This window comes from Pseudochaenichthys georgianus, chromosome 4, assembly GCF_902827115.2.
Source record: "Pseudochaenichthys georgianus chromosome 4, fPseGeo1.2, whole genome shotgun sequence".
Lineage (NCBI taxonomy): Eukaryota > Metazoa > Chordata > Actinopteri > Perciformes > Channichthyidae > Pseudochaenichthys > Pseudochaenichthys georgianus.
In genome coordinates this window covers 38,089,850-38,102,373 of record NC_047506.1, presented here as the reverse complement: position 1 = coordinate 38,102,373, position 12,524 = coordinate 38,089,850, and the positions used below count along the sequence as shown (strand labels likewise).

At 46.4% G+C, this 12,524-nt stretch overlaps 1 protein-coding gene across 1 annotated transcript in view; it reads left to right on the top strand.

Moving 5' to 3' along the window:
* Positions 1–12,524, top strand: part of LOC117445686 (uncharacterized) — a 99,025-nt gene that overhangs the window by 17,368 nt on the left and 69,133 nt on the right. The window contains exons 6-7 of the mRNA XM_034081496.2: positions 1,156–1,294; positions 10,390–10,455. Coding sequence (XP_033937387.1) covers positions 1,156–1,294; positions 10,390–10,455 — 205 coding nt within the window. The remainder of the gene's footprint in view (positions 1–1,155; positions 1,295–10,389; positions 10,456–12,524) is intronic.

The window sequence follows — 12,524 nt, the reverse complement described above, 5'->3', positions numbered from 1 at the left end:
TATAAATGAAGGGCAATATGCGCAGCATAAAATGATGTATGCTTCGGTAAATACTGAAACATGACCCATGATATAGGACTAGCTTAATTAGCAGTTTAATTATGCCACGGTGAGACATAGATGCTGATGTGCTTGATTGGGTGATTAGACTGTCTTCTATCATCTTACATGAACTTCTCTTTCTCCCTGAAAGAAACCCCCCAAAACCACGGATGGGGCAGCATCCGTGACTGTGTTGAAGCTTGAAACTGCGTTACTTACTGAGCAATGTAACGGGTAATAGTTACCCGAACTGCATTAGTAATGCGTTGCGTTACTTCGTACAGCAAAGTAATATGTGTACTGAAACTCCATACTGTAACACGTTACACCCAACACTGCCTGGAACTCACCTTAACTAAAGGCAGCAATGCATATAACGAACGTCTCGTGAATTTGTTGTAAACTGCCTCTTGCCAGCGCGACCCTGACGCCTGTTTTAGAGGTGAGGCGCAGGGAAAGGATGCGATGAGGGCCCGTTCCTCGTGAAGGCCAGAAGCACCGCGATTGAGCGGCCCTGATGCCGGTGACGCCCTCTCGAGAGACTGAAGGCGTGCGTCAATTGTTTGCGTGAAGTAGCCCATTCCATTAGCCGGAGGAACTTCCGTGGAGCCCGATATCCTTGTCCTTCCTCCCGCGTCCGGGTTTGCGGTGTGGCCGGCTGGAACCGCTAGCCAACTGGGGAACGCCGCCTGTAGCTTAATCCTCCAGACTGCGGAGCTGATGAATGTATGCCTGGAGCTGGGACGAAGCCCTGCTGCTGTTGCGTGTGGTCACCTGAAATGACAACTGACGGGAAGGAAGAGCAGGCATTTAAGGAATTTAACATGTGCAGCAATTGTTCTGCTGAGGGGTGACGCCCACACATTTAATGAGGGGGGAGAGAGTGACGTGTACGTGACTCATTGTTAGGTCTTCCTTATTGAACTTGCGCTAAAGCTTTCATAAGGCGGGACAAAGACAGGACATAAAATCAGACATGACACAGGGGGAACACAAAAAAATACTTCATGGAGGTGAAGCTTTTGTTGTCGACAAGGAACTGTTACCATGGTTGCGGCCTGATGGTCTGATTTTCAGTGATTTAACAGCGTTGTACATCTCTCTGTGTCTCAGATACAGGTTTACTGCAGCCCGATGCTGTGTCTCTGCACGACCAATCAGAAAGCCTGGAGCCCAACCTCCATCTGCTCGGCTACCTCTTCCTCTCCCGGCCAATGAGCCATGCCTTCAACTTCATCATCCTCTTCCAGTTGTAAGTTACCATGGTGATGATGCAATATTTACCAAACTTACAAAACAACACATTAAGTGTAGGAGTGAGCATGTGGTCGGGGGTGATTTCCCCCTCTCTTCTGTCCATTTGTGTTAACTGCAACCGTAGTCATGGCGCTGTGAGCGCTCTCACAAAGAAGCAGCTCCTATTTAAGATGCGCATCTATAAAAAGGGTTGATAGCAATTGTCTCCAAACTGTTTAAACCTTTCCACCCTCAGTTTATTTCCACCTCTTCACATTTAAATATCTAGTCCTCAGTGTGGGATGTGGAGACATCAAGAGGTCTTTTAGGAGGGCCACGTGTTTTTGTTTAAAAATGTTTGGATGATGAAACTGAAATGCACCAATATTTTTTCATCTAATTCTTTGTTGACTCTTATTATGATTTACAAAGTTATTGTCTATGGTAAGAGATATTTAGCTTGGATAAAACACATTGTAAGAAAAATACATTCAGTACAGAAGCTGGAAACATCATGTGAAAAGCTCATTTCTTCCAGTGTACTGAGATCAATACTGACCCCTGACCTATACTGCCTCCATTAACCCCACATCCTAGCTTGTTACTCCTAGCATGTTACATTTCAGAGACTCGTATATAAACCGACCTTGAGGTTCAGACTTAATATGTTCGTCTGCTGCAGAGTGTTGAGATATACAGTTATGTGTCCGAGCCAATAACCGGTAACCTCCTTGCTGCTGCATCTGCAGCTCTCAGAGTTTTCAAGATCAACAACCTGTTTTTTGTCGCTGTTTTCCGACCTTAATCAAAATACAAAAATTCTAAAAATTACCCTTTGCATTCTGAAACTGGTTGTTATATCTTAGGGTACACAATGGATCACTGCTGACATTGTTTTTAGTTATAAACATACTATAATTTACGACACGAGTCAATCTGACTTTTATTCCATTGGAGTGTTTCAACTTATTGTGTTGCTTATACTGCATTTTGTGTGGGATAGAAGATATTATACATCCCCAAATCTACATCATTCAATGCGGTTATCCGGTTATTTTCATATCTTGTCACGGATGAGTGAAGGAAGCAGGACCCAAATGCAGATAACTCTTGAGAAACCCTTTATTCCAAGGATAAATGACAAATACCGAACAGAACACTCTCCGGTGAACTCCGTCACCAACAAACAATGACCCAACACTGAACACAGACAGAGACAAGACTAAATACAAGAAGGGGTAATCATGACAACGAGAAACAGCCGGGCAGGGGAGGAGAAACACAAGGACAACAGGTGAACACAATCGGGTAATCAGGGAGGGAAACAGACAGAAAGCAGACAGGCAGGAAACGGGGGTGAACACTTAACACAATAAGACAGGAAACCCAAAGACAAGAAAAACACCAACACAGACAAAACTACAAACGTGACATAACATGTGAATTGTGACAGAACCCCCCCCTCAAGGGACGGATTCCAGACGTCCCTTAAAAAAAAAAAAGAAAAAAAAAAAAAAAGTCCAAAACCCCAAGCAGGGTGGGCGGAGGGGGTCCGGAGGACGGGTCTTGGGCTGACAGCCCAGGAACACAGCGGAGGACCAGGAAGGGGTCACGGGCGGACGGCCTGAGGAGCAAGGTACAGTCCAAAAAGGGGGATTCGGGCGGACTGCCCGGGGACAAGGCAGAGAACCAGGAAGGGGTCTCGGGCGGACGGCCCGGGGTCAAAACAGAGTCCAAGGTGGGGACCATGGAGGACCGAAGGCAGCGGTAGGAAGAGTCAGGGACCCGGGTCCGAGGGCGAAGGCAACGGCAGGAAGAGTCAGGGGGTCGGGCCCGAGGGCGAAGACCGCAGCTCTCAGGGGGCCGGGCACGAGGGCGAAGACCGCGGCTCTCAGGGGGCCGGGCTCGAGGGCGAAGATCGGTGTCGACCGGACAGGATCAGGAGGCCGGGCAGGAAAGCGCTGATGGGCCAGTTCCGGAGATCGGGCAGGACCCGGTGTCGGCCGGACAGAAACCGGAGCCGGTCGGACAGGCTTCGGCAGGATCCCCCACGGAAAAGGACCAGGAGTTGGCAGGAACCCCGGCGAGACCGGTGATGGACATGGGGCTGGCAGGGCCCCCGGTAGAACCTCCAACGGCACGGGATATAGGGTTGGCAGGACCCCCGGCAGGGGAGTAGACGTCGGGACCTCCAACGACACAGGACACAGGGTTGGCAGGATCCCCGGCAGGGGAGTATTCTGCGGGACCTCCAACGGCACAGGACACAGGGTTGGCAGGACCCCCGGCAGGGGAGTAGACGGCGGGACCTCCAACGGCACAGGACACAGAGCTGGCAGGACCCCCGGCAGGGGAGTATTCTGCGGGACCTCCAACGGCACAGGACACAGGGTTGGCAGGACCCCCGGCAGGGGAGTAGACGGCGGGACCTCCAACGACACAGGACACAGGGTTGGCAGGACCCCCGGCAGGGGAGTAGACGGCGGGACCTCCAACGGCACAGGACACAGGGTTGGCAGGACCCCCGGCAGGGGAGTAGACGGCGGGACCTCCAACGACACTTGCGTAGGGGCTTGAATAGGGAATGGAGAGGGAACTCGAGCGGAGACTTGAGAGGGGACTCGAGAGGAGACTGGAGAGGGGACTCCAGAGGGGACTAGAGAAGGGAACACGAGAGGGGATTTGAGAGGGGAACTAAAGAGGGGACTCGAGGAGGGACCAGAGGAGGGACCAGAGGAGGGAACTCGAGAGGGAACTCGAGAGGGGACTCGAGGGGGAACTGGAGAGGGGACTCGAGATGGAAACAGAGAGGGAACTCGAGAAGGGACTACAGAGGGGACTAGAGGAGTAACTAGGGAAGGGAACTCGAGAGGGGAACTAGAGAGGGGACCCGAGGAGGGACTAGAGGGCCTAAAGGAGGGACTAAAGGAGGGAACTCGAGAGGGGACTCGAGGGGGAACTGGAGAGGGAACTTGAGATGGAAACAGAGAGGGGACTCGAACAGAGACTAAAGAGGGGACTAGAGGAGAGACTAGAGGAGGGACTAGATGAGTAACTAGAGAAGGGAACTCGAGAGGGAAACTAGAGAGGGGACTCGAGGAGGGACTAAAGGAGGGAACTCGAGAGGGAACTGGAGATGGAAACAGAGAGGGGACTCGAGAAGGGACTACGGAGGGGACTAGAGGAGAAACTAGAGGAGGGACTAGAGGAGTAACTAAAGAAGGGAACTCGAGACGGGAACTAGAGAGGGGACTCGAGGAGGGACTAGAGGAGGGCCTAAAGGAGGGAACTCGAGGGGGAACTGGAGAGGGAACTTGAGATGGAAACAGAGAGGGGACTCGAACAGAGACTAAAGAGGGAACTAGAGGAGGGACTAGAGGAGGGACTAGAGGAGGGCCTAAAGGAGGGAACTCGAGAGGGGACTCGAGGGGGAACTGGAGAGGGAACTTGAGATGGAAACAGAGAGGGGACTCGAACAGAGACTAAAGAGGGAACTAGAGGAGGGACTAGAGGAGTAACTAGAGAAGGGAACTCGAGAGGGGAACTAGAGAGGGGACTCGAGGAGGGACTAGAGGAGGGCCTAAAGGAGGGACTAAAGGAGGGAACTCGAGAGGGGACTCGAGGGGGAACTGGAGAGGGAACTTGAGATGGGACCGTGGCAGCCGGGACCAGATCCGGGTCTGGAACCAAGGCAGCTGGGGTCGGGACCATGGCTGCTGGGACCAGAACTGGGGCCGAAACCCTGGCTGCAGGGACCGGAATAGCAGCCAGAAACATGGCTGCTGAAGCCAGAAACCTGTCTATAAGCTCCAGCTTCGACGCCGGAAACACGGCCGTATAGGGCGCTCCCGGAGCCGGGACCATAGCCGCTGGGGCCGGCCCTGGAGCCGGAAACATGGCTGTATGATCCAGCTCTGGAGCCCGGATCATGACTGTGTGGGGCGGACTCGGAGCCGGAAACATGGCTGCGGGAGCCTGCACTGGGGCAGGAACCATGGCTGCTGGGGCCGAAACCGTGGCTGCTGGGGCCGGGACTGGAACCGTGGCTGCTAGTCTGGACTTGCGACTCCCTCTCTTAGGAGCCTTTTGGAGGCTCCGTGGGCCTCCAAAAGCCAGAGTTCCAGAGAACGGCTCCTGGACAGGAGCAGGAACTGGGGAAGAAGCAGAGGTTGACTCCAGACGGAACACGCCGAGACGTATGGTGTCAGGTTGAGAATTGGGAGGTAGGGAACTAGCATGCCTGGAGCTAGCAGGCCGGGAAAGAGGTTTGACCTCAAGGCTGCACAAAAAGTCCTCCACCCACTCGGGGAGCAACTCCCTCAACCAGGGCCTTGAGGTTACCTCCTGGCGTGCCGCAGAAATAACTGACTGCCTCTCTTCAGTACTGGAGGCATATCGAAAGTCATTCCTCAAGCATGTTAACTTGTACTTCACCGCGTACAAACTGTCTGCTGGGTCCATTTCTGGTTGGGTCATTCTGTCACGGATGAGTGAAGGAAGCAGGACCCAAATGCAGATAACTCTTGAGAAACCCTTTATTCCAAGGATAAATGACAAATACAGAACAGAACACTCTCCGGTGAACTCCGTCACCAACAAACAATGACCCAACACTGAACACAGACAGAGACAAGACTAAATACAAGAAGGGGTAATCATGACAACGAGAAACAGCCGGGCAGGGGAGGAGAAACACAAGGACAACAGGTGAACACAATCGGGTAATCAGGGAGGGAAACAGACAGAGAGCAGACAGGCAGGAAACGGGGGTGAACACTTTACACAATAAGACAGGAAACCCAAAGACAAGAAAAACACCAACACAGACAAAACTACAAGCGTGACATAACATGTGAATTGTGACATATCTTAATGACGTCGTGGTTTATTAAACGTTAAGCATGATCAACTGTGCATAATTGATTTGTTGCGTCTAGTTCGCAACTTGTATCAGCTGACAAAAACACAGAGCAGCGAGCACAGAGCAAAGAGAACCCTAGTGGCATGGAGGGGGGTTGTAACAGCTTGGGATGGTTGTGTATGAAAGTGTAAGTAAGTTGCCTCAGATATAAGTGTCAGCTAATTGACGTAATGCGTCATCTCAATAGGCTCAGATCTCCGGACCATTCGACTATTTTTGTTCTTGTTGTCTTAATGCACCACTTCGCAACTATCATAGAAATAGAACCCCACCGCCAACACTCTACCCAGTTGTCTTTGCACACCAATGGCAGACACGCACTTCACCGTCATTTTATCTGCAGCATGGTCATATCTTGTTATTTTTCACAATGGTACACTTATGTAGCAACAACTGGTAAAGTCTTGTATTGCTTGTATGTTGTCCTTGCAGCACTGACAGGACTGTATATGGTTGGTCCTGTTGGGCGCAGAGGAAGGGGACAGGATGTTAGCATGGCCGCTGGAGGGTCTTGTTATCAGTGTGCGAGCAGCTCTGTGACACCTGGCCGATCGATCGTTCCCTCATTGTGTTCAAGGAGGCTTAGTGGTCGATCAATGCCGAGGCTCGACCGCACGCACAGCCTCCGCACAAAACACGACCTGCTGCTTTTACCCTTGCCACTCTATGGTCTTTATGAACTGCCCTACATGGTGCGGCCTTTGTAGAACACACATAATGACACACTCACTGTACGCTGCACACAGGGACATGCAAATACACATGCACACACACTGACAACTCCATAAATGCACACAATTCAAGGTGATCATGCCATTTGCAGATAGAAAACACATGAAATGTAATAGTGTATTTTCAATACATAATATAACTGTGTATGTAAGTATAGGTATCATCTAAACAAATATTTTACAATGTAAAACATTTGAGTTTGAAGGATATACCTTCTCCAAATGAGTGGACAACGTAGTAGAAACTAAATACATATCCTGCTTACTGAACGTTTGTCAAATCTTCATTTCATTTACATGTACATTAAAAGAATATGAGTTCTCAGATTCTCAACGAGCAGAGCCGTTATCAACAAATATAACCAATTGCTGTAGAAGTCAATTTGTTGATGTCATGTTCTCTCCCTGAACACGGAGAATCTGTGCTAAGAAGAATGTCCTTCTAGAGGTTCAACACCAACCTTTTTTCTAATCTGTCCCCCATCGGTATGCATTGCATTGATGGATTATTTGGAATTCAGTTCAGAGTCCTGTGCAAGCCTGTCGTTGACCTTTATGTGCACACACACACACATGCAGGATTTGTCATGTAATGAAAGTGTGTATCAATCACTATTCTTTCTACCTTCACATTCAGTATCAGGCTACAGTTCACATGTTTCAAGTGGCCCCATTATGCTTTACGGCGTTCCCTTTCCTGTAGTGTGTTCTATAGCTTTGTGTGCATGTAAAGGATATTAGGAGATGGAGTGACTATCCAGATTAGCAGAAAACATATCACTTATCCCTGATGATGTTATTTACATTTCAATATGTGGAGCCAATATCTCAAGTCCTCCTTCCCTTGCTTTGGTAAATTACTCTACGTCAATAGACTTCTGTTGAGGACTAGTGTGCACGAATCCTCCTTAATCTGTTTTTCTTTAAAGATTCAAAAGGAAGCAGACTTAAAAGAGTGGGTGGAACTCGGCTCTCCAAAGTAACACTTGGCTGCTAATGGATTTGCACTCCCAACAACCAACTATTGAGAGATTACAGAGGCTTAAAATTATAAGAAACAGAACAGATGTTGAGCTACACAATCTTTTCTTGCCACTTTGTTTTGAAACTTATAAAAAAAATACTTATTTCTTTTGCTCAGTTACTTTATTAAGGCAAAGCAAACAGATTCCTGGCTTGATATAAGTGTGCAATGCTTGAAGGAAGTACATATGCAATGTAGGCAAGCACAACATTTTCCTTTAGTAGCCCCCAAAGACAACTTCTGTTTTGAGCAAATCTCAAGTAGAGAAGATGTGTAGGATCAAGGCGCTGAGCTGCAAACTAAATATATATTTTTAATGCATTCATAGCCTCAAGTGTTATGATGAAGCAACATATTAATGTTTAATTCAACAGGCTTAATAAAGCTTGTTCAACTTTGTTTTTAAAGAGCAGCAGGAGTTGATGACCGAGCACCTAACACCAGGGTAGGAATTTAGCGGCAGCCTTGACGGCCAAGTCAATAAGGCCTCCATGGCCTTTGTGCCCCTCACACTGTTCAAATCTCGAAGTTGCTTTAAAAGCATCAGAGCAGTGGTCTGGTCTCTGAACTGCATTATGCTGCGTTCACACGGACGCATGCGAATATATTCGCTGGAGTTTCCCCGCGGCTGTCAGCTGTGTCATTCAAACAGGACGCGCTGGAGAGGGGGCGGGGCTTATATCCATGTAAATACTGTGGTAGAAACCAACCAAAACAAAATGAACACATTTGACCGTGATTTATTTGTAATCCACGTTTCAAAATGATGCCGAAGTAACAACATACTGATACCGGTTAGTAAAACCACAAATTAATGCTTTGACAAGTCTGCAGACAAGACGGCAGGCGAAAAACCTTTTCAAATGCGTGTTTTCTGAATGGAGATCGGATCGATCAGGATAAACTAACATTGTATATGCTCCGTCCAAACTCACAAGCACAACAACGTCCTAAAGACAGAAATAAAGCAGCAACTGTATTCGCCATGACACAGACAGTCTGTTTTGTTCATGTTTAACTTTTGTCTAGTTTCTGAACAGATATGAGGAGCTGTGAGCTCTGTGTGCTAACAGCTAACGGCTGATGTGTTGGTTTTCTGATTCAACGTCAGTGACGGCAGGCGGAGATCCTCACGGTACGTCCACACAGCAGCTTTTCAAAAATCTTGGAGCTGGGCGTGTCTGAAAGCTTGGGGATTTTTTGCGACCAACAACCAATCACATGAATCTCCCGCCCCCGACATACAAAGCAAAAAACCCCGTGGATTTTATGCGAGCAATATATATATATATATATATATAAACTCCCCAAACAGGCGAAAACCTACCAGTTTCACCCACTGTGTCTGCCACCTCCCTCCATGCCTGGTTCCTCCGGTTTGTATCCCGTTAATAGTTCTGGTCGTAAAGAACCGGGTGATTTGCTACCGTAATTTCTCGTTTGGAATATGAGGAAATGAACTGCGGTCTGGTTCTCCCTGCTTACACGCGGTTTGATTGGCTAGCGCTTCTACTGTCAGATTTGCATAAACGGGATTTGATTGGCTGACGCTTCCAGCTCAGCTTCAAAAGTTGAACATTGCTCAACTTTTGAATCCTGAAAATCCTGGAAATCTTTGCTTCGCTCCCCCACAATGCAGTTCGGCGAAAAGCGAGGCAAAGTGACGTCATCCCCATTCAAAGTCAATGGGCAGAGAAGCGTTGGAAGCGTTGGAAGATTTGTTTAAAGCTGCTGTGTGGACGTACCGTCACTGCTGATTGGCTACCGCGAGAATGCGTCAGGCGAATTTGACGCTCGAGTTGAAAAATTGTATTAAAGAGACTCTCACACACACACACACACACACACACACACACACACACACACACACACACACACACACACACACACACACACACACACACACACACACACAGACTTATTCATTTAAAAGTGTTGCTTGTTCATACAGTTGAATGTTGGAGCTTCACTGTGCACTGCTGAATGATGATGTGCATAGTTTGACCCTTGAAGGCTGTTTCTTCTGCTCTGAAATGGAATATATTTGTTACATATTAATAGAACTTTAGATTTTTTGATTTGATTTTTGATTTGTGAATGGGAGAAGTAGAAAATGGAAAACATACCAAACACTAATTATTCAAAGTAGCGTATTTTACTTTATATACAGTAATACTAAGGAGGCATAGACCTATATGATGATATAAAGTTTGAAAAGTGATTTGTTTTCCATGTCATGTTTTTCTTATCAGAAAGTGAAGTTATTTATTTGTAAGCTCCAAATCCTAATTTTTCACTCAATGGCCTTTGTGGCCTGGCATGTGGCCTTTGCGCCCTAAAAGAATGTGTGACACCAAAATGACGAAATTCCAAGCCTGCCTAACACCCTCTCTCTATCTTCTTTTTCTTTCTCTTCTGTTCTTGTTTTTCTCCAGTATTTCTATTGGGATCAGTTATGTGCTAGCTGGCAGTGAGGCCTACGCGGCTCTTCTTAATGTCAGGTAAGTCATCCACACACACACACACACACACACACACACACACACACACACACACACACACACACACACACACACACACACACACACACACACACACACACACACACACACACACACACACACACACACACACACACACACACACACACACACACACACACACTCAAATAACCAAATAAATATTCCAGAAATCATATGTTGTTCCTTATTATCCTAGGTTACATACGCTGGTGTTCAGTATCCAATCTGATTCCAGGATCAAATGTTCTTCATTAAAAACCTTCAAATATTTCAAATAACTATTTTAATTGAGCTTTAATATTTGTGATTTAGCTTAAAGGGGACCTATCATGCAAAATGCACTTGTGTACTTATTTTATCCCGGTGTGTCAGGGAACTCACCAAGTGTCAGAAAACACAACCCTCTCTCTTTTCCTCCATACCCAAATCTCTAAAAACGGGGCTGCAACGGATCTGATACAGACTGATACAGATTTGAAATATCTCTGACGTCAGAAATGAGGAGCTCTGCCTATATGGCCAACTCTCCACCTATCAGGGGAATGAGAGGTTGCTGTGGCATGGTAACAGCATGGTAACAGCATGGTAACAGCATGGTAACAGCATGGTAACATGACGCTCATGTCAGCTGCAGCGCATGCAAAGACAGGGGTGGAGGAGAGCAAAATAGAGCAAAATGAGGCATGGCTAAAATGCATGATCTGTTTGGTATTTTGAAAAAAAACTTCACAGACATGTTTTATATAGGTATGGCCCTACAATATATTATTCAAATATAGCATGAGGGGTCCACTTTAAATGATTGATATATTAATAAAAAACGTTTAAATATCGGCACATCTGGACTAAAGTTGTTACTAATGACTCATTATCTATTGATTAATCCCAACTGAATTGATCTTTGGGATTACTTTCCCACCACTAATCTAATAAACTGATTGCTAAAGATCATTGTATTTAGAAAAACTGAACAACATTAATCATCATGATGCAGCACAAAACAAAATGTAAAAAAAGGTTTAAACTCATCATGAAAGAGAATAATACAAATAAAAAGGTTATTATTTAAATCAGTAATGCAACTCCAATAGAAATACAAGTTTCTATAAACACCCTCAATGACCCTTAAGTAAAAACATGAGAAAGAGAAGATGTAAACGAATATAGCAGCATACATTCAACACGCAACAATAAAACTAGGTCATATGACCCACTACAGTATATGTTCTTTTAACTTTCACATTACATTTTATTTGAACTAAGTTAACATTTTCTCATAGGGGAACATTTGACCCAGCATTGAGTCACCAGTTGATACTGCAGTGGTGATGATGATGATGATGATGATGATGATGATGATGATGATGATGATGATGATGATGATGATGATGATGATGATGATGATGATGATGATGATGATGTGGAGAATTGATTGAATCACAAATGATCTTTGGCCCAGAACAGAACAGCCAGAATTGTTGGCAATGAACCATGATATTAAGTGTAATACGTTACATATCTCTCACCAGCGATATAAAAGTCATGTTAACCTCATAAAGTCAATGGATGTCAAAAATGATAAGTTTCAGCTGAATGCAGGTCATTTGACTCGGATCATCGATGAATAGATTGGGGACTGCAGTAGCTCAGTCTGTGGGGAGTTGGCTTGGGAACACAAACCAAGTCCTACCACTCAAACCGGTTTAAATCGCAGGCTAAACCGAACCTCAGACACAATGGTATAGGACCTGTGCATGTGTGTAGTTGTGTGTTGTATACACAGGACTAACAAAGTGAACAACTGAATTTCCTGAATTTTTATAAAGTGGATTCTTCTTCTTTATCCTGCTCTCCAATCACCCTGACACTTGGACCAGAACAGAAGTGTCTTTTGGAAACCCTGTTGATGTTCTTTAACCTCACGCTGTCCTGGATAATGATGAAAGTATTCATTACAATGACCCAAGAAGAGGCTGGGATGAATAGATGCTGGTCAACTCAGGCCAAACGGGGGGTCAATGCTAGTCCATTCATTAAGAAAATGAAAC